The 27,307-nt window shown below is 53.8% G+C and overlaps 1 protein-coding gene across 1 annotated transcript; it reads right to left on the bottom strand.

Moving 5' to 3' along the window:
• Positions 1–937: 937 nt before the first annotated feature.
• MKNK2 (MAPK interacting serine/threonine kinase 2) lies at positions 938–26,992 on the bottom strand. The gene is made up of 14 exons (XM_059719834.1): positions 26,911–26,992; positions 26,621–26,787; positions 21,341–21,422; positions 20,611–20,712; positions 20,259–20,356; positions 17,290–17,369; positions 16,482–16,555; positions 16,023–16,127; positions 15,542–15,597; positions 14,971–15,066; positions 9,784–9,978; positions 9,203–9,367; positions 8,459–8,502; positions 938–7,753 (listed from the first exon to the last, which is right to left on the bottom strand). The coding sequence occupies exons 2-14, from the start codon at positions 26,666–26,668 to the stop codon at positions 7,495–7,497; spliced, it is 1,404 nt and encodes a 467-aa protein (XP_059575817.1). The 5' UTR covers positions 26,669–26,787; positions 26,911–26,992; the 3' UTR covers positions 938–7,494.
• Positions 26,993–27,307: the final 315 nt, after the last annotated feature.

Below are 27,307 nucleotides of genomic sequence, written 5' to 3'. Positions count from 1 at the left end.
TGATGGAAGGCACGCTCTGTTAACTAGTTAATAAAAACGAGGCTGACTGGTGGGAAGGGGAAGCGGTAGGCAAGCATTATATGCCAGTAGGTGCTGGAAGAGACAGTCTTCAGAATGCCACATATCCAAAGGCCAATAGTTATAAAAGTGTGGTTTAGGCGAGAGGATGAATGATTTAGGCAGCAAACCTGGGCATCTAAATTAGGCTGCCACCCAAGATCCATATTTAGGCCCATTCTTATTTATGAGCCGTCACTCACAAACAAGAGATACCCATAATTGAACCTACAAAGGGATCGGGTTTACACAAATGCTGCACAGCCATTCACTGAAAGAAAAATCAGGACCTCTAAAAGGAGTCTCCCACCAGGCAGGCAAATAGCTCCATCGATTGCTTAGGAAAATGGATTTTCAGAAAGACCCAAGCAGCTACAACTCCCACAGACTTCAAAAATGAGTGCAGGAGCAGGGGAAGAAAGAAACTGGGACATTGTCTTTGATATTCAGATTCAGGATATACAAGTGGGATGAGACCAGCACTCAGCCAGCAGAAGCGCACCCCCCAGGGTGGACGAGACTCTGTTGCAGCCCCTGGCACAAAACTCGGTTAATTTGAGCTGTACACACTTGTGCTTTTAGTTCAACGGGTCCCTGTGCGGCCAACCACAGGCCATCGCACCACTAAGCCCTCCTCCTGCACATGGATTTAGATGCTGAACTATAGAGAGACAGCTGTGAATATCCTTTCCACCAGCACATTTTTCTAGGTATATTTTTTTAACAGTGAGAAATAAGGTTGTGCGGCAAGCTCCTTGGAGGAGGGACTTGCTCTGATCGTACGGTGCCTGGCACAGCGGAGTCCTAGACAGTGCGGAGGCATTTAAGGCGCTCGAGTAGCACAAACCACGCATCAAAAAGCCAGCCCGACAACAGAGCGCTCTGGAAGGTTTCAACGCATTTATTAAATTCTTACAAAACAGAATACAAAATTCTGGCATCAACAATTGTTATAAAGGAAAACTTCGATTGAGCTGTATCAGGTCACCTGGTACATACAGTAAAGTGCTTGTTTTTTTAATATTTTTGTTTTTATTTTTTGTTTTTTTGTGTTTTTTTTTTTAAACCAGCCCCTGGCTTGAGGCTTCCATTGTACAAACCAGCAGTGCGTTAATGTGACTTGATGTCAAACCAGCTTTGGCAGTCTTCATCAATTGTAAAGTGGAGAAGAGCGTTTCTCCTGGATTGATAAAAAGTTGGATTCACAGTAAAAGTTTCTAACCAGTTCTAAGTTGAGTTAATTCATTCAAAAGGAACAGAACTCGGGGGGAAGCCAAAAAACATTTTTTTTTTCTTTTTCTTAATTTCCAGCTAAAAACTTTTTGAAGACGATAGTCTCCAAGACAGATGCTTTAGAAGAAAACAAAGGCTTTTAAAATAAAATGAGGAAAAGTACAAATTAAAAAAAAAAAAAAAAAAAAAGGATGTTGACAAGATATGGGTTAAAACAATTTAAGTGCTAGAGAAAGACTCTGGTTCAGCATCATTGTCTTTGGAAACCAACCATGGGAGAGTAAACAGCTGGGGGAGGGAGAGGCATCCCCTTCGGGGACCTTCCATGAGCATCCTTTCCATCTCCTCAACATAAAACACACCAAGGGCCGAGTCTTCAAAAAAGCTGAGCACCTGACAGCTCCCATGTAGGCGCCGCATTTTGCAATGAAAGCTACTGGGTACTGAATACTGCTGGAAGGGCAATTGCTTTGCCCAGATATCCAAATGAGAGTTGATCTCCTGGTCCTTGGTGTACAAGGCTTTTAAATAATCTCTCTTCCGAACATGCCCCCTGGCCACCAGAGCCCATACGTTTTCTCGGAAGAAGTGTTCTTCTTACAAAAGGTAACCTGCAAAGGGAAATGTAACTGGATTGGTCTATTTGCTTCTTTCAAAGGATGGCTTCAAAAGCATTTCCTCCTCATTGGAAAGTCAGGTCTCAACTACACAGATTTTCCTGGAAGACTGTGGCTGTCTGGAGAACGGCAGGGATTGTGACAGATAGGTTCATAGCTGGTAGGGTCAGAAGGGACCTGAGCAGATCGTCACGTCTGATCCCCTGCCATGGCAGGAAAAAGTAAAGTACTGGGGTCAAATGACCCCAGCAAGGTGTTCATCCAGCCTCCTCTTAAAGACCCCCAGGCTAGGAGCCAGCATCACTTCTCTATGAAGTTGGTTCCAGATCCTAGCCGCCCTGGCAGTGAAGCAGCACCTCCTGATGTCTAGTCTGAATCTACCCTCTGCCAGCTTGTGACCATTATTTCTAGTCACTCCTGGGAGTGCTCAGGGGAACAGGGACTCCCCCAGTGCCCTCTGACTAGTTTGTAAATGGCCACTAGATCCCCCATCAGCCTTTTCTTGTGGAGGCTGAACTGGTTCAGGTCCCTCAGCCTTTCGTCGTAGGGCCTGCCCTGCTGCCCCCCCGACCATGCGGGTGGCCTCTTCTGGACCCTCTCAATGCTGTCCACATCCCTCCTGAAGTGTGGCACCCAGAACTGGACGCAGTACTCCAGCTGCGGCCTGACCAGTGCCGCATAGAGGGGGAGGATCACCTCCTTGGACCTGCTCGAGAAGCATCTGTGGATGGTGTGGTGTGGTTGACCTTCCTGACCGCGTACCCCACACTGTCGGCCCATGTTCATTTTGGCATCAGTAATGACCCCAAGATACTTTTCTGCTTCTGCACTGACAAGAAGGGAGTTCCCCAGCCTGTAGGTATGCTGCTGGTTCTTCCTCCCTACGTACAGCACCTTGCACTTGTCAGAGTTGAAACCCATCCTGCTCTCATCCACCCACCCCTGTAACCTGTCTAGGTCCAATTGCAGCCTATTCCTCCCTTCTAGCGTGCCCACATCCCCCCACATCTTAGTGCCATCAGCAAGTTTGAACAGGGTGCTTTTTACCCCCTCGTCCAAGTCACTGATGAAGATGTTGAACAGCACGGGTCCGAGGACCGAGCCCTGGGGGACCCCACTGCCCACATCCCTCCAGGTCAAAAATGACCTGTGCACCACCACTCTGGGTGCGGCCCTCCAGCCAATTAGCGACCCATTTGGCTGTGTAGGTGTCGACGCCACAGTCCTCTAGTTTTTTAATGAGAATGGGAAGATGTGCCGAGCAAGAGGAACTGTCAGCAGAATCGTTTTGGATTGATTTTTACATTTAAAAACTTTCAGCTCAACAGGTGTGGGGTTAAAATAAACAGCTGGACAAGCTGCTAGACACTGTCTCCAGTGAGCCAAAAAATGGGTCTGTTGTATCTATAAAAAAAAAAAAAAAAAAAAAAAAAAAAAGGAGTTTTCACAAGCCTGTGAGAGAGTTAAGTACCAAATCTGTGCTGAATAGCAGAAGACGACTTTTGGCTATCCAGGACACAGAAAATCTTTCCCGCTTAAGAGAAAGCAAAGCTCATGACATGGATCCTCAAAAGCTGTCAACTGCTAGAAGTCTGATGACCTCAGTGGGATCAACCGAGAATAGGTCGAGATCTTCAACAAACCCTCTAGCAAGAAAATGAAAGGAAAACCAGGCTTGACATCCCTGATCTTTCTTACGGCAGCACTGAGGCTTCATTGCCCTTCAAGAGAAGCAAAAGAAAACCAACCTAGTACACTTCCCTTTGGAGGCCCCTTTCAGGAGTGCCAATTAAAACAAAAAAAAGGAAGGAAGAAGAAGTCTCACAAGTGGGAACTGGGGAAAACTTTTGTTTGCCAACAAAAATCCTGGAAAACCCAATAATCCCCTTCCCAAGATCCTTAAAAAAAGCTGCAACCTGCAGCATTACAATAGCTTTCACAATACCAGCTCAAGGCATCACATACTGTACATCATTCAAGTATTTCTTAATATAAGACAACAAGGAATTATCTACAACTGATAAAAACAAAAATAAGCTCTAAAAAGTAACAACATACAATCAAGATGGATTGTTGAAGAGGGTTTCGGAGTACTGCAGCCTGCTTTGAAGTGTGGGACACCCCCCCCCCTTGCTTCCAATGCAGCTCTCCCTCAAATCCCTTTGTCACCCCAGAGTCCTAGAAGCAGGTGAATCAGGCACCCGCGAGAGAGCTCACGTGCTGGAAATCCCAAGTGAGAAGAGGTGTTGGTTTTGGAGCTGGATGTTTCACTTCCCGACAAAATGAAACTGCTTGTGCCGAAAAAGATCAGCAGGGGTCACGATTCACATTCCCCTCCCTCACCAAAGCATCATCCAGATCCAAAAGCACAAGGATTACTTTATCCCTGCATTACTCACAATCACCCTCCTAAATGAACAAAACATGTATTGCATAGTATTGCTGTCAGCAGTCTTCAAAGACACAGGACTTCCTTCTCAGAGAAAGTATTGAGCTTGACTTGATAATTCGGGGGAGAAGGGCTGGGCTCTACTCAAAGCGAAGGCTCCAGTAACTTCCAACTGTGCCCATGATACAAGCTTATGGCTGCTTTTAATGTATAAAGATTGAAGCATCCAGTTTTGAAGGGAGGGAAGAAAAAAAAAAAAAAGGTGGGGAGACCACTGATTAACAGGGGCGCATCTTCCCCACAGTCAGCTTGAATTTGGAGGCCAGAATCTTTGCTCCAGAAGGAGATGCAGGGTTGGGAGGAGGAGATCAGAAAGAAGCCACTCATTTTACTCACTCCGATAGTAGACGGGGTGAACCCAGTGGTGTTACTCCCCATTTGTGCTGGTGTCAGTAGGAGGCGAGCCAGGCCCAATGCTTTGCAGCTTCGATTCGAAGTGCTGGGCACGCACGCGGCCTCCACCAAGCCACACGCATCCTCCACCACCCCCTTTCTGGTGGCAACGCTTCTGGAAGAGGAGGTCCATCATACTCAAGAAGAAGAAAGCAAGTGAAGGGAAAGAGCCCCAAGCTGGCCTGAACCAGGGCAGTGGACTGAGACCTCACAATAAATGGAAGCACAAGATATTTCAATGAGAGGATGGTTTCTGCATCTCACCTAGGGCCCCTGTCGTGGCATGACCAGCAGCCTTTTCCCAAGCCCAGGCCGATCAGTTGGAAAGTCCTGTTTTTACAGGAACTTTTTCCTCCCTGTACCCAAAGACCAAAAGCAGCCTGCAGATGGAGTGGTGAATTAGAGCCCCGATACCCTCCTCCCTGGCTCCACTTCAGACCTCACAGAGGGAGGTCCACTGGCCTGACCCGTTTATTTTTAGGTTCCTCCACCCAAAAACTCAATGTCCACACACCCAGAGCCTTTCCTGAGTCTGTTCTCCCCTGCCACTCCAGCCTTCAGGTATTAGTGTTACATTCCTCCTCCTGCTAGTACACGGTACCTCAAGCCCAGAGCCTGAACCTGCTTTAGCACACGGGCACACGCTTGCCCATCACGCCCACCATATTGGTGAAACATGACTGCATGAATCCACCTCTCCAAGGGAATCCTCTCCATTCAGTTGTTTCAGCCAAGTCCTGGACAGATTTCTATGCCTGCTTAAGACCTGAATTGTGATCACACCTCAATACACACCTCCTCCCTTGTAAAGGGAAAACCTTGGCAAGATCAACCAAGGCATGGCATCCCCATCAGCAACACTGCCCATGCTGAAACATCTCTTTATATTCACTTCTACCTTCCCAAGAAGCAGAAGCACCTCAAACTCAAGATTTCCATTTCAGATCCTACTGCTGAAGAGTCAGTTCACTGCCCTGGAGCACTTATGGAAAGCAAGCACATTTTTTTTTTTTTTTTAGAAAAGCACCATATTACAAAGAAAGGGGTTTTGCCAGCCACACTTGCATTAAAAATAAAATAATCAGGAGCCTGGAGCCCATCCTGCCACTACAGTGAGTCCAGCCATTTTTAATGATTTCTCCAAAGGAAGTGAATATCTCCTGGAGATCCATCACCATCACCTTCTGCACAAACACACACACACAAACACATGTGCACTCCCACCCCTCAGATAAGGCTGAGTCCTGCTCCCACCAAAGTCCAAGGCAAAGCCTCTGTGGAGGTCAGTGGTGCAGAGTCAGATCCAAAATGCAGTTACTTCCCAACTCTGAACGTTAACATTTCAGAAGCCTGGGAGAGATTCGGATTTCTTTCCCCCTTTTGAGCTGTAACCTGGCAAACCATCTAACTCCCAGGAAGTATCTGGCAGGTACAGCTCAGCTTCCACCCCAAGCCTAGAAGACAGGGCAGGAACAAGGGGAGCAGAGGAAGACATTTCTAAATGCCCAAATCAAGCAAGATTTGCTTTTGCAATGAGCAACTAGGCCGTTTAAATTAAAAAAAAAACCAAAAAAACAAAACTAAAAAAGTGGTTTAATAGCTTACTTGGGAGCAGAGCTGAAATCCAAGCAGAGAGAAAAAAAAAAAAGTCACACTTGGCAGAACAGGTCTCTGCTCCCTTTGAGTCACAAATCCATCTGCCAGCACAACAACGCTCTTCTCCAAAGTTCAGGCCCAATCCTGTACAATGCTGAGCGCCCCCAGCTCCTAAGTACTTCAGCCAGAGCCAAGGGTACTTCATCCCCAGGACCAGAAAACATGCCTTTGCCATCACATCCCCTTCCAAGGACAGGGAACCACCATGCAATGCCAAGCAGAGACTATCTATCTACACCAGCTAATTCCTAAATGATGGTTTGTCAGACTTCTTCCCTTAAAACAAGAGAAATACTGCAATGTTTCGTTGTGTTTTGGAGTCAACACAGCACGGGTAGGGGCGGGGGAAATATGCTCTTGAATTCAAGACTATCCTTCTCCCTACCCCTCCTTCGAGAGGCCAGATGCATGGGGAATCCTCTCGTTAGGCTAAGATGCATGGAGAATCCTCTCGTTAGGCTATTGAAGATCAGTCCAATTCAGCTTTGGAATGAATTTGTGTTTAAAAAAAAAAAAAAGTCAAGACAGAGCTACCCATGGTTGAATCTACTAAGTCCAAATCCAGGGAGAAACCTGCAGCAAAGTAGGAAAATAAAGGTTAAAATGCTACTTTTGTTTTTTTCTGTTGCTGTTGAAAATATGACCAAGGGTCTTTTCTTTTTTTTTTTTTGCCTTTTTTTCACAGTATGAAATGAGCTGAAGTTGTAAAAGCAGCCGCATATACAAATAGTCCTTTGGTGTAGAAAAAAAAGAAATGAAAAGAAAAAGGAGAAATCAAGAGTTGAGAGAGAAAGAGAGAAAATTCAGCTATCATCTGTTCAATGTCCTTGAATGTGCCCTGGGTGAAGGAACCTCACGCTTGACTTAATACCTTTTTTTGTTTATAAACAAAAAACAAACAAAAAAAAAGAACAAAAACCCCAAAACAGATTTACAAGATCAGCGTAACCTTGGAAACCAGCCAATAGGAGAGAGTCCTGATCTTGTTGCTAGCTAGCAACAGCATTTCAAAGGAAAAAAAAAAAAAAAAGACATACAGATACAGCACATACGTATATACAGAGAGCAGGGAGCAGCGATGGCAGGTGATCACGCTTGGTCACCCACCAGGACCAAGGGAGCGACAAGGTGCTGGTTTGCAGCCACCCCTTTAGTCATGCTGCTCTTCTGCCTCCGTTTGGCCAGCTTGGACTCCGAAGGGGGAGACAGCTGCATCGAACATGAGGTAGCTTTGATGATGATTGGTCGGGCCTCCTCCTTCTCCTCGTCCTCGTCATGCTGCATCAGCTGGCGGTTGACAGCAATGGCCTCGGCAGCGAAGGAGGTGAGCTCTTTGGCACTGCTGTTCCTGGAGGGGAGACAGTGGGGAGGCGCGGCGGTCAGGGCGAGGTCAGCGATGGGCTGCAGATGTCTGTGCTCCCAGCCGTGTCCCAGCTGCCGGGGACAAAGCAGGTGCTGGGCTCTGGGGTGTTTTAGACAGGATCTGTTCTCATGCTATTGTTTCTCTACAAAAGGACTCTGGTTCCCTTCAGCTCCTTGAACCGGGGCACAGAGTCGGGTGCGTGGTGTGCAAGCTTTACTGCCAAGCTCATGGGGCACAAGGGGCTGGAGAACTGATCAGTGCCCCACGTCAGCATCCGCAGCCAGCTGCTACCCCAACCCAGGTCTGTCTCCTTGATGGCCCTGAGTCAGTCTCCAAACCACCCCAGTGTCTTGCTCTCCTGCAGCCCTGTGCCTGGCTGGGACCTGGGTTTCCTGCATATAGGACCCCCTCATCAGCCCAGCAGAGGCTAGCAACTAAGATAGCCACACAGCCCTCTCCAAGGAATGCAGCGCCTTACAAGAGCAAGCCTGGGCAAGACCAAAGCCCTGCTAGTCTCTCCCAGCCAAATGGCAGAGGTCACCAAGCATGCCTTGAAATGCTACACTGCTATTGCAACAGTGACTGCACAGCTGCCTGGTCTCCTGCATGCGCATCAGAGCTGAACAGAACCAAGGGAGGTGGTTCCATAATGCCCCGACCTCAGCAAGGGCAGCCGACAGATGCACTCACCTCTGTAAGATGATGGGGGTCGGAAGGGTGTTATCCGGCGCGCACTGAAAGTCAGAGGAAATAGAGATTTAGAGCCAGGCAGTGAAGCCTGTGGGCAACAGGAACATCAAGATTCATGATCCTGCCTCCCGTGAAGTGGGGCTGTCCTAGAAAACTGCTAGTCTAGCAACAGGGGTATTAGCTTGGGTCAGAAGAGACCAACATTCAAATCCCTGCTCTGCCATGGGTTTCTTATGTGGCCTTGGGCAAATCACTTAGCCTCATTGCATTTCAGGTCCCCGTTGGCAAAGAAGGAATAATAGCAGTGCCCTCCTATACAAGGGTGCTATGAAAATCAATAGGTTAAAGACCACGAGGCACTCAGATCTTATAATAGGGCCAGTCAAGTACCCAAGACGTATCTGCATCTTGCATTAGCAAAGCTTCATCATTTAGGGTGGCTCAGTCAATCTAACTTCTTTATTACGAGACAGGGACAATCTCGTGGTAAAGCCCAGGATCAGGAGTCCTGAGACCCCGGTTCTACCCTTGTTCTACTGCTGACCACTGTTCCCTCAGGGGAGCAGGAGGCTGATGGTCAAGCAGGCCGAGAGCTCATAGGGAAGGAAGGGGAAGGAGACAGACAAGAGCTCTTAAGAAGCCACACAGGAACCTCTTGGGACATTCCTCAACTGTGCCTTCTGCATGAATAAGGCTCTTGCAGAAACCACCCTAGCCAAGATACTGGAGAAAGGCAGCACTCACCCCTTGCACCCAAGGATGCTCCAGGACCTGGGCCGCACTGAGCCGTTTCTTGGCATCCCTAACCAGCAGCTTGGAAATTAGATCTTTGGCTCCAAAAGAAATGTGGGCCCAGTCCTTGTCAGGAAATTCATACTTCCCTTCCTGGATACTCTCGAATAGCATGTTCTGGAGGAGAAGAGAGAAGAGATCCAAGTTCATTTTTAGAAAAATGAAGTGTTTATTTCAGTCTGGTTAGACCCAGGACGTGGCCTCTCCCCTGGGGACTGGGAAATCTGAAGCTTTGCAGAGAATCAGCAGTCTTCCTAGCCCTGCTGAGAGGTATTGGTGTGTAGGGAATGAAGATGCCACAGGTACAACAAAACCTGCCCTAGGCAGCCAGCGAGACTTAATGCCTAGGTGAGACAGTTCTTCAACCAGTGGAAGCCACAGGGGGATATTTCACTACCCTGGTTAAGGACTAGCTGACCTCTGGAGGTCCCTTCCAGTCCGACTTCTCTAGGAGTCTAGCTGGAGGGCTGTGGCGAGTACTGCGAGCCCTGCAAAGCAATGACCTGCTACTGCAATGACCAGCTCCAGCTCACCTGACAGGTCTGGCACGCTTCACCACGGTCCCAGCCGCAGTCGGTGCCACAATGGCCCACGAAGGGCGGGTAGCCACTCAGCATGATGTACAGGATGACACCCAGGCTCCACAGGTCACAACGCTTATCGTAGATGGAAGCCTCCTCGTTGAAGGCCTCCACCACTTCAGGAGCCATGTACTCTGCTGAGCCACACTGCGGAGGAAGAGAACAGGGCAGAGGTTACTCGGAGTCAGGCCCTGGCTGCTGGGTCTACTGAACAGTGAAGGTCAAATCCAGAATGCAGCTGCCCCATGCTATTTAGGCACCAAAGCTTAGTCAGATGCTAATGAACTAAGATCTCCAGCTTCAAGCCCCATGTCTGGGAGGTTGCAACCCAAACACCAGTGACTCGCGATTATTGTTGGCATGAGAACCCAGCCGAGTTAAAAATCAGACAGCCTGCGCCCAGGGTGGACACAGCTCTCCCCACCCTGGGTGATCAGCCCTCGGGAACCAGCAGGTGAGGCCTCAGGTGGATGAGAAACATCAGCAGAGAGGAGTTGCAGCACTCCCCATCGCTACACCCGGCTCCAAACCCTGCAATCAGTGGACAAGACTGCCCGAAGGCCAAGTCCACCCTAATGCATAATAATACTAATCATATTCATAACAACAATTACACCTGAGCCAGCAGTGAAGCAAGGCCCAAGCAGGCCACTCTGCACCAGCCAGAAGAAATATCTGTGCTGAAGGGAAGATGGAAAAAACCACTGAAGGGTGCAGGGCACCAGATCTCTGTGCCTACAGATCTGAAGGGCAAAGCTCTTGGCCAAACACTGGGATTCTCCTGCAGCCAAAACAGCAGGCGTCTAGCTGAAGGTCATCGATGGGCTCCCACAACTCAAGATTCGAGGCACAGAGTGATGCAGCATCTCAGGACCTCTTGAAAACTACTGCATCTTGTTCTCCAGACCCTTCAAAATTGCACTTGTAAAACACAAGCCTCTAGGTTTTCAGATTACCTCTGAAGTCTCCAAAGCATGTATGCACGCACGCACGCACGCACAATCCCAACCTGTCTGCTGTCCACGCTAAAGACAAGCAAGTGCAAGAGGAAACTCAGTGCAAGGTGCCAAGAGCTGTGGGGCTTCAGCTGCAGGCTCACAGGGAGACAGCCCAAAGCAAACTTTCTGCCCTTTGGGACCTTCGTTCCAAAAAAAAAAAAAAAAAAAAAAAAAAAAAGAGACTTTGGCAGAAGATGACGACCAGAAGCTATAAACAGCCCCAGTTTTCCTGGAAGGGCTGTAAACAGGGTCTCCTGGGATCCAGGCACGCCAACAAAGAACAGGAGCACGTTACACGGCTCTGAGACCGCCCTGTGGTCCGAGGGGAAAGGGAGCACATGGCAAAGACACCCAGGTGCCCCAACAGAGACAAAGGATGCATCAAATCCATCCCTGGACACAGCCTGGCATTAATGAGCAGTCTTAGACTTGGCTCTCTCTCCAGCTGTAAGTCAACCCCGTGCACACAAAGACAGGCCACAAGCTAGCTAAGGTACCTTGAGGTCCAACCCCACGACCACAGTAATGGAGCATCTCCCCAGAGCAAGTGAAGCCGAGGCAGTATTTGACCTGATGACACCGGTGAGGAAACCGAGGAACAGAAGGAAAATGACTTGTCCAAGGACATCTATGGCAGAGCTGGGAAATCAAAGCCAGATCCCAAGTTGCTGCCCACTTCCTGAACCACAAGCTCGGCCCTTCCTCCTCTCCTCAAACTACTTGTGCCTGCTTGTTACAATTCGGATCAAGTCACAGAAGGTTTCCGGCAGATTTCATGCCTCAGTGGGCGCTGCGCTGGGAGGGCCCGACTTTCCACGGGGTGAAAAAAAAAATAATCGGGCCCATCCCATCCATGCCCAGCCCTTCTCCCTGAAGTTAGCACCTTCGTTTTGCAGGCTCCTGTTGCCCTCCTGACTACGGCAAATGGGGAGAAGGGAGAAGCCACCCAGTGGGCGCGTCTACAAGTTCATTAATGCGCATTAAATCTAGTACCTCCATAGTGAAAAGAATGCACATTAGCCTATTTTAATACACATTAGCAAAAGAGCATGTTTTTTGTGATGCTTTAATGCGCATTAGAATTAAGTTAATATGCATTAAAGTGCACATGTAGACGTGCCCACTGTCATGTATATGAAGTTGTAGGCTGCTACAAATGACACCAGGATCAGGAATGGACAGATGCACAACTATCCCAGGGTAGCTCACACAGTAGGTGGCAATGACAGCACCTTCGCCTTTAGTAAGGGAGCAGGCCGATAGGAGCAGACAGCGGCACAGCTTGCACGGGAAGATTTTACCTCTGATTCTTCAGAGTAATTCTCCAGCAGCTGGGGCAGAGTTATCCTGGCTTAAAGGTCTGCCTTGTCAGTCCACTCGTCCTCCCCACCCCCAGTGTAAATGTTCCCTCCTCGAGGAGCTCTCCACCGTGGAGCAGCAGTTGTAGGAAAACGCCCAGCGTCCCTCACCCAAGAATCGGATGTTGGAGACGGAAGAGCTCTGTTCTCCCGTGTGATCCCTCCACCTGATCTCCCAGAGGTGGATGTCACCGACGTGGCAGCTTGGATCACACATCCCCTGCAGCACCCTCGCCAGGACACAAAGGCTTTAATACCCTGACGAGGACAACACGCCCTGCCCGGGGCGGGGATGATGTTCCCCATAACAAGCTCCTGGACTGGGAAGACAATCCTGTTCCACCTGTTCCCACAAATGGGCCGGGCTGGCTGGCCCCGGGGAGGCCGCGGCTCTGGCCACAGGCCAGCGCTTTGCCGTCATGGGGATGCAAAACCTCCCATCTCAAGGGCAGGTCAGGCAGCTCGTAGCCAACAAAGGGTTAAGGCTGGTAGGGCTGCTCCTGGCACCCGGCGGGCACCACAACTCAGCGCAGCGAGCAGCCCCGCGGCCGGTGCGCTACGGTGGAGACGGAGCAGGAAGCGGAGGAGTTAATCAGCTGATGTAACCAGAGCTGCAGATGTCTGCAAGGCCTGCTTTGCTGCGGCCCATCCCCCCCCCAGCCCTCCATCCCTGCCAGGGATTGTCTGGGGCTTTCCAGCTCACGTGACCCATCAGCCCACACGGGCCTTGTGACAAGAGAAAGAAAACCGCCAGGATCAGATAATCGCCTGTGTGTCAGGAGAGGCCTCGGCAGCGCAGAACAGCTGATGCCACAGAAAAAGGAGGGGAAAAAAAACCAAACAAACTCTCCAAACCGTGAGCCCCACAGGCAAAGCTGCCACCACCGCTGGCACTTGGCCTCGGGGCCCAGACCAGCTCCCTACCCCCCACCACCGCTCCCCCTTTGCAGAGGAAATCGAAAGCAGAACTTCCTGCTGAGAAGCTGCAGCGGAGGTGGTATAAATGGCACTGGGGGGGGCAAATGCAAAGCAGAGCGCCGAGCAGCGCCGAGCGCGCAGGGCCCAGCGATGCCAGGGAGTTTCCCACGGGCACTGGGTGGATTCAGGATTAAGTGGCATGGAGCAGCTTGCTCGATTCCCACCCCCACCCAGCTTCCCCAGCTGGGCGGCTCATCCAAGTTGGCGCCCTGATCCCAGCGCCCGCTTCCCCATGCAAGCGTTGCATCAGCCTCAGCACGTGAACCTGACCTGACCCCCGCGCCAGTAAACACCAGGGTGTGGTGGCAACACCCCTGCTAGCTGAAACCTCTGCTCCCGCCCGATAAGGCCTCGCGCTTCCCAGGCGCCTGCCTACATGCAGCCGGCGGCGTTTGCTCAGGCGAGCGAGATCCGGCAAGTCCCTCGCTAATGCTACCCGGGGGGGCTTCTGGCATCCCTGCACCCAGCTGCTCAGAGCCTGGCTCAAAGCAGCGGCTGCAGCTCTGAGCCGAGAGGAGGTGGTGATTCCCTTGGTGGCTATCTCCAGCCTGCACTATGCAGGGGATGGGACCAGACCAGGCCCTTTTGCCCTTAAAAGTCTGACCGGACAAGAGACATCTCCGCACCTATCCCACCCCCCACACACACTGCTGCTGTGAAAGCCCTCCCCCACGCACCCCCCACATCCCCGCGCCTGACCCACTTCTGCAAGCTTACACCGGGAAGAACAGTTCCCGCCCTCCCTTGCCTCCTCCCCCACCGCCAATAGGGCCAGCTGTTGCTAGGGCTCGATTTTAACTTATCAGCGCTGGCCTGGCGGTGTGCCACCCCCCTCCCCGCCCCCCCCAACTTAGAAGCAGCTAATGAGCAGCCACGCGGGGCTTGCTAAAGAGCATTATGTAACCCGAGTCTCCCTTTCTAGAATGCACTCCCGTCTGCAGAGGCTCCAGGAGCCATGAATAATGCAGCAGCCTGCTGAGGACTGGAGCCCCCGAGCCTCCTGCAAGGCCCTGGGGTGGTGAGCCGTGCCCTGAGCACCTGGTGGGCTTCCCGCAAGGGGCGCCTGTAATGCCAGCCCGCTCCATGGTGGGCAGAGGCTTTCCCCACCCTGCCTAATGCCTTCAGGGCTTCCAGCCATGTAGCAGCTGGCGGATTTCCCCTTCTCCTATGGTTGTGGGGGGCTTAAAAGCAGTCCTGCTTTTTCCAAGCTCTGGTTTTCCATCACCCCCCTCGCCTGGGTTTCTTTCCTCAGCTCCACGGCCATCCCTGCAGACCTCTCACCGAAGCCTACAGAAGCCCAACCCCAGGCCCTCAGGCTAAGTGAGGGCTGATTCTTCCAGCTAACCTCATGCCTCGCTGTGCCTCGAGTTCCCAGGGACCCTCTAGACAACCCCCCGCTGGATGCTCTCTCTTCTGGTTGGAAAACAGCAACAGGAATCTGCTGGAGCCGAGCCAGCCCTGAAAAGGCCTCCGCATTCCTGGTGCAGGCCAGTCAAAGTGGGAGGGATTGCAAATGGAGCCTTGTCTAACAAGTTCAACCAAGACTAAAAATAACCGGCTGTGAACGCTGGTGCCAGAGCAGAGGCGGGTCCAGAAGTCCAGCTGGGGCTCCAGGGCGGGGGGGTGGGACCAGCAGAGGAGCGAAGGACCAGGGGGGCTGTATTGGGTCAGGCCTCCTGCCACAAATGCACCATGCTCGTCGCCTTCCCAGGAGTCTATAAAAGCAGCCCAAGACTCCTGGAAGTCAGCCCACTTTCCCACCCCTCCACCCCCACACAGATTAAGGCCGGGGCAAGCATACTTACTGGTGTGAGCAGCTCCGGGGTAGAGATGGGGGAACAATCACCGTTTAATTTAATACCACTTCCCAGATCAAAATCACAGATCTTCACTGGGGAAACCTTGGGCAGGAGGAAGAAGCACAGGAGCCTATTACCAAAGAGACCTGGAAGGTGTCGGTGGAGTCCCCAGTGCTAAAAAAGGGACCCACTGGATCCAGGCTGCGGACCAGGAGACCTGCCGAGTTACACAAGTCTGGAGCTCATGTGCCTGGTCCCAGCCATGCCCCCCTCCCCTGTGAAATCCCATCTTAACAAATGAAGACCTAAATTAAACTACTGCCCCATAAAGCATCGTGATCTCCCCAACTCCCGAGTCCATCCCCCTTCCCACCCCCTGCGTGGTGAAGGTATACCTGGGCTCTCTGCAGGCCTCAAGCTACATCTTGCCAGGGGAAGAGCAGGCAGCTGACCACCCCTATCCCCTCCACGAGGCAGCTGCCATCTCCCAGCCTGTCCCAACTCCAGCCAGGCCCAGAACAAAAAGGATCTGGCCATGGTTGCCACCCGTGCCCAAGTGCTCATGCCTGCCACTCACCTGATCGGGACTCTCACAGAGAATGTTTTCAGGCTTCAAATCCCTGTGCGCTATCCCTGTTACAGGTGAGAAATCCCAGGTCAGCAGGGGCAGCAGCTTCCCAGGGTCCCCCCCCCAAAAGCATTAGTAACAGGAAGCCAGGATCTGCCTTCTGCGACCATGATCACTGCTCTGGGGCTCTCCAGGAGGTGCAACAGCGACTGGTGTGGGGGGCTGAGCCCCCTCGGTGCTCCAAGCAGCTGGCAGAGCTCAATGCCTCATCTCTTCAGGGCCTGATACTGAACCAAGTCCCCACCCCACTCCATGCTCTGATAAAACCCATGCTTTAATGGCTGAAGGGCAGAGGCAGATAGGATCTCACAGGCCAGGTGAGAGCACTGGCGTCCGGCTCAAGAATAAGTGTCCTTCTAGCCCTGGTCTCCCCTCGCCGCTGCCTATTCCCAGAAGGCAGGTCCCAGAGCGCGGCTCGTGTGCTGCCTACCTTTGTTGTGCAAGAAGTTAAGGGCACTGGCTATGTCCTGCACCACCACGCTGGCCTCCAGCTCATTGAAGTGGCGCCTCCTGTGGATGTGGGTCAGGATGGAGCCTGCGGCACATACCTCAGAGTCAGCCACAACAGATCTGCACCTTTCCATACCGGTCTCCCACCACCACCCAACACCAGAGACAGATGCTGCCGCCTGGGCTCTGGTTCCAGAGCCCATCCCCATAACACCCGTCAAAGCTGGGATCAGGGGTTTTGCATGGCCAAGAGCCTCAGCCCTGGGAGACAGCAGGTGGCACGAGCTTGGAGGGCTTCATGTGCCACTGATCACTACAAGGGACCTATGCCTGGGCAGCAGTGCACCAGTAGCTACCTACCACCATTCCCCCACCTTCCCCCCCTGACAGAGGTGAATGGCGCTATAGGAGCTAAGGCAAACCCTGCTGGGACATTTACCTCCTCGCATCTTCTCAAACACCAGGTAGAATTTGTCTTCCTCTTCAAAAAACTCTATCAGCTCCAAGACGTTTCTGGAAAAGTGGCAAGGGGACGATCAAGCCACCCATCTATGCCAACAAGCTTCCCACCCTTTGCTGCCCAGCCACTGACGGGGGCCTGCTGTATCACTAACTTCCTCACTAAAGCTGACTTCCCAGGGGACCGCCGCCCAGACATGTATACACGGGACACGTGCCAAAAGGGAACTGGGTTTCAGTTACTGGAACCAGAAGGCTTGGACCCGCAGCTGGGCAGGGAGCATTTTCCCAGTGTCCTGGTAGATGGCTTATCTCTACCGCAGCCCTAATTGCAAGCAGACACTTCCCTCAGCCAACAAGCTGCTTTTGAGAAACAGCACCGCTCAGCATTTTCCTAGGAAGGACAGTTAACATGGAGCCACGGGCTACTCTCCCCATTCTGCAGCAGTTAAACCAAACTGTCCACAAAGCGTATCCACTTCCCCAAAGACCGTATGCCCCGGTATCGGGAGCCCTTCAGACTCATCTTGAGCAACGGCTCCCAGCCTAATGTCATTCAGCTGCTCTCCTACAGCAAGACTGATCCCTGCACCCATAGGAAAAGTTTGAAGGAGCCCAGGAATGCTCTCCAAGAGCCCACAATGGCATGGCTGGAGGCAACCTGATCCTCCAGAGAATGGGCAGGTACATGGAGGATCTCAGCTAGCTGGTGAAGGCTTCCCCCTGCTCCAGGAACAGCAAACCCTTGGGGTCCCCAGCCTAGCATGAGTGCAGCAGCCCCAGCACACCTGTGTCCTTGGCACTGATACAGCATCTCCACCTCTCGAAACACACGGCTCCGGATGTGTCCAAGGCGCTTCTCGATGATCTGAAACAGAAATGAAGAGAAAGGCTGAGATGGGGACGGGGCCCTTTGCACTGCACGGGGGAGCCAGGCTCAGACCAGCCCAGCAGACCTGGCAGAGCGAGGGAAACGAGGGGGTCCCATGGTAACCGCACCAAGCCTCAGGCCCTGAGCTCGTTGCCTGCAGCACTCTCCCTTTGCAGGCCAGACAATGCTAGACAACTTAGACAAGAGCCTCTTGCCAGTTACCAGCCCACGTGGCATCCCCCTCCACACAGCCTGGCAGCACATCCCTGGAGCAAGCTGCCCTCCCTAGTGCTAGGTGGGATGCAAGGTGATGGCTGCATGAAGGGGTTAACCAGCTGCAGGGGAGGCTACTTTCCTTCCAGCCTAGGTCCATCCCACCCCTCAGGGAGATGACAGCCCTGGGCATGCCAGCTTCTCCTCCCCACCCTCCAGCACAGGGGAGGAGCCACCCTCCTTCCAGGGAGAGGCAAACAAAGACTCATGCGACAAGGGCGCAAAGCACACTTCAAAGGCCAGACCTGGAAGCCAGGCTGCAGAGATAAGGGCCCTTCCCTCCTCCTGCTCTGCCAGGGCCTCCTTTGGCAGGGGAAAGTGCTGGCCCCCAGACAGGCACAAGATTATCCGGGCCAGAGTCCAGCATGAGCCAAGCCGGACTAAATGCAAAGCGGCCGGTGGGTGCAGGGAACGGCTACAACAGCAGGACAGAGGTTGCAATCCAGCTTCCTGCAGAGCCGTTCCAGTGCAAGGAGCTCTACGGGAAGACTGTGTAAACCCTCCATTCAAGGAGGAGGGGGTGACTCCTGGTTTCTTATCAGCGACTGGTTTGTTCTGTGACCTCCAACAAGTCCCTTCCCACAGAGTCTCCATGTCCCCACCTGCGCTATGGAGAAGACGGCTTCCCAGCCCCCAGAACCGAAGACATTTCGGGTTTGCAGGGGGACTTGAGAGCCTCAGCTGCAGGCTGGACAGCAGCTCCAGGCACTGCTCCACTCCAGCAGAGCTGCTCCCTGGGAAGGCTCAGGAGGCAGGAGCCCGAGCTAGAAGGGTGCGGCTTTCGCAGGGCAAAAAAAAGCTGGAGGGGGAAGCTTAGATTCCTGGGTCCGTGACTACAGCCCTCTGCGCTCCGTGGCATGAGAAGCACCCGAGCCGCTAGAGAAGGGCTGCATTGTTTCCTCTCCAAGCCGCTTGGCTTGAGGCTTCCAGTCAAAGCAAGGACGTCCCCAAGAGACTGCCGCTCGCCAACAGCCACAGCTGCTCTCCTCCAAAACAGAACGCACTTCCCCCTCTCGGGAGGTCACGGCTCTGCCCCCCCCCCCCCATGCGCCCAGCCAAGTCCCGTCCTTTCCACCCGGATGCTAGCGCATTGCAGCCCCACACTGGGAGGCCAATAGGAGCTGGGTACCAGGCGCACCAGCCAGCTCCTCTTGACTTGCTGCTGCTCCAGTTACACAGAACAGGAGTTGCTTTTGTCTGGGGCAGTGCCAGCTCTGCTCAGTGCCCCGGTGAAGCGTTTCACTTGCTCCTCTGCACTACTCCGTGGAAGTACTGCAAAGCACTGGAAGCCAGAGCTCTTGTGACCACCAAGCTGGGAGCCCGTAAGTGCTGGGTCAGCATGAGCCCCAATATCCTTACTCTCTAGTCTACCAGGATGATTTTTAAAGCTCAAACTCCATGTTGCGCGGTGTCTCCCAAGCCCAGACACTGCAGCGTCAGCAGTTTCCAGCTTGCCTAGACCTGTTCTGGTTCCCACCTCCTTGCCCAGATGCTGCACCCTTGTGTCAAGATGCCCAAAGCAAGCATAAGACGCACCAGCCTGCTATCACCTCTGCTTCCATGTCCAGCCTCTCTGGAAATCCCAACACGCTTTGCAGACATTACATTAGCCTGCCTAACTCCCTTAACCAGGTAGGTCTCAGCCCCCCACTTTGCTGAGACGACAAATGAAGTGACTTGACCAAGGCCACACAGTGAGTCTGTAGCAGAGCCAAGGCTAGACGGTCTCATGGCTCCTAACTCATGCACTGCAGCTGGGAGGTTTCTGTCCCTCTCCTGCAAGCTGGGGTACCTCATGGAAGACAGCTGCACTGACCCCTTGTCCCGCCCGTAACATTTGGGTTTCACCATCTCTCTTACTAAGCTGCAGTGGTTCTGAATCCAGCTCTCCCCACCATGAGGCTTTCTTCGGGATCGTGCCAAGATCAGGCCATGTGCCCCTTCCGCGCACAGGCTGGCTTTGTGGTTTCATAGGAGGTACAACCCTGAGCCATGTACACAGACCAGTCGCTCATCCTGGGGGTCCTTTCCAAGTATCATCGGGATCTCCCCTTAGTGCAAATGATACTCTCAGTAAAGCCGTTCCTACAGGGCACTCACCACTCAAGCACAGCCAGCTCTCCTCTTGACCCGTGGCACTACAGCCTGTTTTACCAGGGCCAGTCCCAGCACTGACCGTCACACTTGCCTGGCTCAGACTTCTCCATCACTGGTGTCCCCATTAAGAAGCAAGGGCACAACAGCGGAATTACACAGGAGTTTGGTGCCCAGGACTGGCCCTTACCAGCAGCCCTGAGTTTGGAGACTACCAGCCCTACAGAGACATAACTACCTCCTACTCTAGGGGTATTGCTACCATTCCTATGCCATTACTTGTATTACAGCTATAGACTGCTCAGGGCTCCACTGTGCCAGGTGCTGTATGGACCAGACACCCCTCTGCACTTAGGTGCGGTCTAAATAGACAAGACAGGTAGGGGAGAGCGGACACTTGAGGCACGAAGATAACAGGGGAAGCTATAGGACAAGTGTCACTGATGGGGACTGAGGCTCTAGCCCTAAGTCCTAGTTCAAACTCACTCCCTGAACCCCAAGGCCTCTCCAAGCCCTTACCTTCACTGCATACTCCTTGTTGGTGATGAGATTAACGCAGGACTGGACTCTAGCGTGGGCTCCTTCCCCGAGCACTTCATCCTGCAGCTGGTAAACATCTGGGGGGGGGGGGGGGGGGAAAAAGAGAAAGGCTCTCATTCCTGTGCAAATTTCTGGGAAAGACCTGTACAAGCTGCAAAAGCCCAGTGTTCAGTGCATACACCCCGACACGGGATTACAACAGCCCCCCACCCGAAGCCAGCTGTTGTTGAATGCATCTCTCTGCCCCTCAGCTTCTCCAAGTTCAAAACCCCCAAGCCTTGAGCAACAGCTGAAAGAGCAGCCCAGACCCAGGACCCCCCGCACCGCTCACCTTCAAAACGCCCTGAGAAGCTGTCTGTAGCTCTGCACCGTTTCTTCTTCTTGTTCCTCTTCTTGGCGTCGGGGATATCGATGGGTTGACTTGAAGGCATGTCTGTCCCAAACCAAAGCCATCCAGACAGCATTAACACCATGCAAGTGGTCGCACAGCCCAACACTCACCTCTGCATTTACCTCTCGCTTAGGAATATGAGAACAGATGGCACTTCATGCGGCATGAAATACTGACCCAGCTCCCAGGAGCCTTTAGTGAGTGGCAAACAAGACACCAGCTTAATGAATGGTGAGGAGAGAGGCTGGGTCAGACACTTCTGGACCCAATGGGGCTTTTTGGAAGGGTTAGACAGGAAGCCAGGTCCTGATGAATCGCAAGGTGGCACCCACACTTGCCACACCTTCTGGGATTTATATGCATCTTTGGCATGTGTCCAAGCGAATGCCTGGGCCCCTGGACTTCAGGGACATCAAGGATGCCATGCACCTGGAGGTCTGGCCCATGCTCAAGCACCTTCCTGTATGAGCGCCACGGCAGATGGTATTTGTACCTCCACCAGGAGCTGCCCCACACTGGTATTGGACAGTGGTTTTCAAGAGGGAGGAGGAAAGGACCACGAGAAGAAACCCAATGGAGGGTGGAGGGGAGGCAGAGCTAACAACATGCTGACCTCTACCCCCTGCCCCCACTGGGATTAAAGCAAGGCGCTGTCTGTAGAGCTGCTCACCGGGGCGGGCTGGGCACTCGAAGTTGAAGACAGATTCCAGGTGGCTTGTCTGGGTGAATTCCAGGTCGAATGGGTTTTGCCCCTGGAGGATCAGAAGAGAAGAGAGGAGAACGGAGTGAGACCGGTGCATAAACAAGCCGGCAGCACCCCAGGGTGCCTGTGCCAAGTATCCTAGGTCTTCACATCCCAGTCTGCTCCCCTAGGGCATCTCCACCCCCGCCTGTTAACAAGGTCCCTATGGAGATGGGGTGGCTCCATTAGCTGGGCCAGAATTGCAACCCCAGGGAGACCCACCCCAATTCCTGGCTTTGTACCAGGAATTGCTGTAGCACCTCATTTCACACGCGTGCACACACATTTTTATTCCCTTACAGACCAGCCTAGAGAAAGTCTCAGAGTCTGCTAGAAATAGCCTTCCCCAAAGCTGCAGCCAACTTGGGGGCAGAGTTGGGATTCACATAATACCCAATAAATAACCAGGGCTGCACTACAGAGGCAACCCCGCCATGACCCAGCAATCAAGGGAGTCGGAGCAATTCTTGCTTTTGGAGGCAAATATTGGCACTTGGAGGAGACGGTCTCAGAGCTGCCAGTCTCCACTCATGAAGCGGGAGAGTCCGAGCAGGGAACAGGCTCCAAAGTGGCTTTGTCATCCTGTTCCTCCCTTCTCAGCTCCAATGCTGATGCCCAGGCAGGATGACAGCGAGACCTCCCCTGCACCCTGCCCGTACAGGTCTCTGGCTCGGGAAGCAGAACAGCTCCAAGGAGCCAGGAAGCCAGATCGCTGGAAGCAAGAGAATGGGTTGCCTGGCAAAGAGTGGGTTTGCCAGACTGGAGCCATGTCTCAGCAAGTCAGCAGTGCTGACCCAAGCCCAGCAATGAGAAGGTGCAGGGTTGCTTGGGGCATGCCAAAGAGAAGACATACCCCTCCCCCAGCCCCACTGCCCTCCACTGCGATTTCCACCTAGGCCACAATGGGAAGGAAGCCAGAGACATATAAATCCACTGCCAGCTTTCCAGCCACCCTGGAGAACCTCACTCTTGGCATTTGGCCTGGGAACCCTTGAGCAGACAGCATTCTACCCATTTCACAGGCAGCAAACCGAGGCACGGGCTCCTCAGTTCAGCTTCCTCTAGGTCAGAGGAGCAAAACCAGGGCCTGGGCATCCTGCCTCACAACTGCCCAGTTCCCCAGCCCACATCTGTGCAAGTACTTCAGACATGTCAGAGTGTGCGGCTTCATTGCCCAGCGACTGCCTTGATACCAATGACACGGAGCAAAAATAGAGCATGAACCAGACCGTGCATGACCTCAGGGCCCCAAATCAGCTGGAGCCAGAGCTGTATCTGAGTGTTCGTGCATAAGGGAACTGCAGGGCAGGTGGCTGAACCAAGAGGGACTGGTGACTGCTCAGGTATAACTAAGCTCCTATAAGCTTAAAGCCTCCTTGCTGTAAGGGTTAGAGCAACAGGCCCAGCCACTCGCACCATCCTCTCCTTCTGTGCACTCCTACGCCCCGTTTGCTCACTTGCTCAGGGTTCCCAGTTCAGGCCTCCTCCCAGATATCACCTGGCTGGCTCAGCAAAGCAGCAGAGCCTGAACCCAGACACTCACTCACCCCCTGCATCAGCAGGGACTTGGGAGGGAACCGAGCTGAGCTGAGCATCATCCAGGGGGCCTGGAAAGGGGCGGAAGAAGAGTCAGGGATTGCTAAGCACTGTTTGCAAACTCATCTCGGGGATGGGCACAGTTTAGTGCTGCCACCCCAGGCCTGGAGAGAGTCCTTTATGCACAGCTTTGGCTGGAAGGGCTCCCCGATTCACAGGCAGGGGACCGGAGCCAAGGGCAGCAGACCTGCAGCCCAGACCAGTGCCTACAGCGGACCTGCAGCAGAAGGTGTAGCCCAGCCTAGCCAAATGAACCCTGAGCTGTCAAGTTGATGGCAGGGCCAGAGGATGGAAGCCAGCCTGGATCACATTTCCAAAGCCCTGGAAGTCAACTGTAGCCTGGGCCAGAAAGCAACAGCATTTGGTCCAGTTCAAGCCAGGAAGTGAAGAGTTACAAACTGGCCTCCTTGGAAGGCGGCTAGGATCAACAAAGGAGGGTTAGCACTCAGCAATAAAATGCAAGACGAGCTGGAGAAGAGCAGGAAGTTTGCACCATGCTGCCTCGCCCAGGCTCTTCCAGCCTCAGGTCATCACACTGGGGACTCTCCCTGGCCTGAACTGCTAGGGAAGCCACTTGCCTCAAATGAAGGGAAAACAGATGTTCAGGTGTGATAGGTATGAAGCCAAGAGCCAGGATGCCAGGGCCCTGGTCTCTTCCCTGCCTCCAGCTCTAACTTTACCCCTCCCTGCCTCCGCTTCTGGCAAGACCCCCCCCCCATATCTGCTGGAACGGAAAGCACAGAGCTACAGACCCACGGGCCAGCTCCCCCCACGGCTTCCAGAGAGCGACGGCAAGCCTCCCCAGCATTATGAAATCTGCCTGGGTGGAGGTGGAACTTTTTTTCAAAAGAAAACACATGCCCCGCTGCCATGTCGGCGAGGAAGCCAGAGCCCTTGGACCGTATCGGATCTCAGGGAGCAGCTCCCCCGCAGCCAATCAGCAGGGCTTGGCACGAGCCTCGCTCACAGCTAGAACCAGCTAGAAATCGCGTGTTTACTTTCCATGCAAGTTGGACACCAGCCACGCTGGGCTGGGCGGCCCGAGAGAGGGAAGCGCGGAGCCCCTGGAAGCCAGCCTGCACTGCAGACAGGAGCCGGCCGGATCCAGGAGTGTGTTTCTTGCAAGAGCTCGGGAAGTAAGCGCCGCAGGCAGCTCACAATGCAAGGGTTCGTTGCCCCTTAGCCCGCGCTGCCCCGATGCCACTGACTAGCAGCTATTTAGAGGCTTGCACCAGCAAAAGGCTGCAACCCAAAGGCAGCGTTGAAAGTCAAACTGGGAATTTCGACACACACTTCTAAAGCATTTCCTTTTCCCCTCCCTTAAGTGTTCCTATAGCCTTCCACCTCCTTTTCAAGTGGTCCGTCCCCCCCGCCCTGCTTCTTCTCCCCTCCTCCGCATATTTTTTCACTTAGGTCTTTTGTTCAAAATGTCTAACTTCTCAGCCTCTCCCCCAGCAACAGGTTGCATGTGGCATGATGCCGTTATATAACACCACCCCGGCACCGGGCGAGAGAGCGGTTACATCAGGCTGCAGCAGAGCCGTGGGTGATGCAGAGAAGGCAGAAACAAAACACAACTCCAGGCCAAGAGACACAGAGGGTCCCTCGGCATCTCGCAAGACCACCCCCCGGCTCCGAAAGAAAAGCACATGCCTGAACAAATGAGCCATTCATGGGTCCTTCAACCCCTTGCACCAGCTGCTGTATCCACAACACGCGTGACCTGCGCGAGGGGAGGGGGGCGGCGATTTAACGCCAAGCTTGTGGCTGGGGCAGCGCAGCACGCCGGCTCTGTGTTCATCAGCACAATTTCAAGCGAGATGGAGTCCCAAGAGGAAAGCCACTAACGGCCTAAAAAACTGAAACCAAGATCAAGCAAATGGCTTGAATAAATTAAGTCCCAACACCGACGCTGCAACAGACGCCCAGCAGCTCCCGTGGGCTCCAGGGAAAAAAAAAGTCCTAATAAACCCAAACCCTTTTTGTAACTCCTGAGCAAAGAGAGAACGCTGGAGGCAAAGCAACAGGAAGGACGCTTGTGTCCGAGTCTAGTGGGGCCAGGTACAGGAGCTTGGTAACAGAGAGTGGCTTGGGACAGAGCCAAGCCTTGGGGAAGGTATGGGTTTCATAGCAGATAATCATGAGCTGCATCAGCAACAGGATAGCTCTGGCCTTAACGTAAGCCCAGGACAGGGCACAGTACAGTACATACCCTGAAGTAAACAGAGAGCCTGTGCCCAGGGGGCTGCAAGACCGTGCCCATTGCACAACCCTCCGTGGTGGACCTGCCAGCCCGACCCAAGAAGCGGCAGCCATGCACCCCCTCCACCCTCGGTGCCAATGTCTCCTAAACAAGAGTGGACTGCCTTGGACCAAATTGCACCTATTCCCCGCACACTGCCTGCGGGACAGAGCAGGATCCAGCCTCCCCACCCAGCTCCCACAAGGCAGAAGCTGGCACAAGAGCCACGACAGATGCCAGCTCCCCCACAGAAGCAACAGGCGGTGGCCACCCCACTGTCACTCAGACCGGGGGCCCTGACGCTGCCTACGGCCGGGAATGAAGGTCCTAAACGCCTGGGACTCAATGAAAGGGGTGGAAAGCTTGACTCCACAAGCCAGGTCCGGTCATTTTATTTTAAGGAAGCATCTTTATTAGTTGGAAGATTTATACGGGACATTGTGAGTCAGAGTGGGGTAACGCTACGTCAGTCCTAAAGGAAACACAGGGTCAAATCCTGCCCCTCTTATCTTTAAATACAATCTGATCAATGACCCAGGTATTCACATCACTCGGCTCAGCTCCCCGCAGCAGAAACTACTGGCTGGCTGCAGGAAGGTTTCCTATTTCCCTTCTGATCCTTTATGGGACGTTGGTGGAGACCTTTTTATATCCTTTCGGTGAGGAACTCAGGAAAAATCAAGTCCCTTGGGGTCTCAGAGGAGGGGCAGGCCTTGCCTTTTGTTTGGGTGGCTTCAGGGGCAGGAGGCGTCGTGGGAAGGCTGCACCACAACCAAGGAAGCTGGCCCCGCAGCGCGCAGGCAATGCAACGCGCACACTGCACTGCATCACAGGCAGCGTTCAGGGGTGCCGCGACGGGGCCGCTCTCAGGAGCACGTAGTGACGCAGAGCGGCACAGAGCCTCCGAAACTCCCACAGAAATTAATGCTCTGCTACCGCCAAGGAGACCCGTGATGTTTTGTGCGGCACACACATCCCCCCGCTGCAGCTCGCCCCTCCCATCAGCACTGAAAGGGGACTCCTCCAACATAGGGACCAACCGGCAAGCAGCCCCCTGCTTCCCCACCGCGCTGTTTCAACGCCAGCCAGTCCTCCGACGTCTCATTGCCACCCAACCGAGCTGCACGAAAGTAACACAGCCCTGCCCAGCTCTCCGGCAGCCGGGGATATTCGTGTGCACACAAGCGCCTCCCGTGGGTGTGCAAACCCCCCCCCCCACCCTGGAAACAACAAATTCACCGCTGCAAAACACACTGCGGGCCCGGCAGCAAGAAGAGCCCCCAACTCCATCCCACGGCAAGGAGCTTTTTTTGGGCAATGCAGACATGTCATCCCCAACACGCCCCCTCCGCTCTGCCCCGCCGCCTTACCTTGAAGGACCGGTGGAAACCTTTGACTTCTGTTTTCTTCTGGACCATTTTGCTGAGGATTTTTGACACGAAGAAAACGGGAAACGATTCCAAATGCGAAGCGGGGGTGGAGTGGGGGGGGGTGCTGGGAGGCAGGAGAGCTAGTCCGGATCGGCTGGCTGGAGACCCTGCGGGGGCACACGGGGTTAGACGCCGCCGGGGTGGGGGGCCCTGCCCGCGGAGCCCGCTCCCCGCTCGCGGCCCGCGCAGCGCCCAGCCCCGCGACCGCGGCGGGAGGGCGCTGCCCTTACCGAGGCCGGGCTCCGCAGTGCTGCCGCCACTGCTGATGGTACGCCCAGCCCAGCCCAGCCCGGACCGCTGCGGCTGCAGGGGGGAGTGACGGGGCTCCGGCTGTGCCGCGCGGGGGCTTTATATGGGCTCCGCGGCTGGCCCGGCCCCGCGCTGGGGCGGGACGAGCGGGAGGAGGCGGCGCCGCGGCCGCTGCTGCAGATCGGGTGAGCCCCGCGCTGCGGCGGCCGCGGGACAGCGCGCTCCTCCCGCTCCCCTGGCCCCGACCCGCGCCACAGCGAGCCTCCCCTTTAGGGAAGGGCAGACACCCCCTTTTCCTGCCTTTCCCCCCTCCCCTGGCAAAGCAGCCCCCGCTAAACACCATCCCGCAGCAGTCAGGGGCACTTGCCTCCTCCTTCC

Source organism: Alligator mississippiensis, chromosome 16 (assembly GCF_030867095.1).
Source record: "Alligator mississippiensis isolate rAllMis1 chromosome 16, rAllMis1, whole genome shotgun sequence".
NCBI lineage: Eukaryota > Metazoa > Chordata > Crocodylia > Alligatoridae > Alligator > Alligator mississippiensis.
Note: the sequence above shows the minus strand (reverse complement) of the source record. Positions and strands in the feature narration are given on the sequence as shown.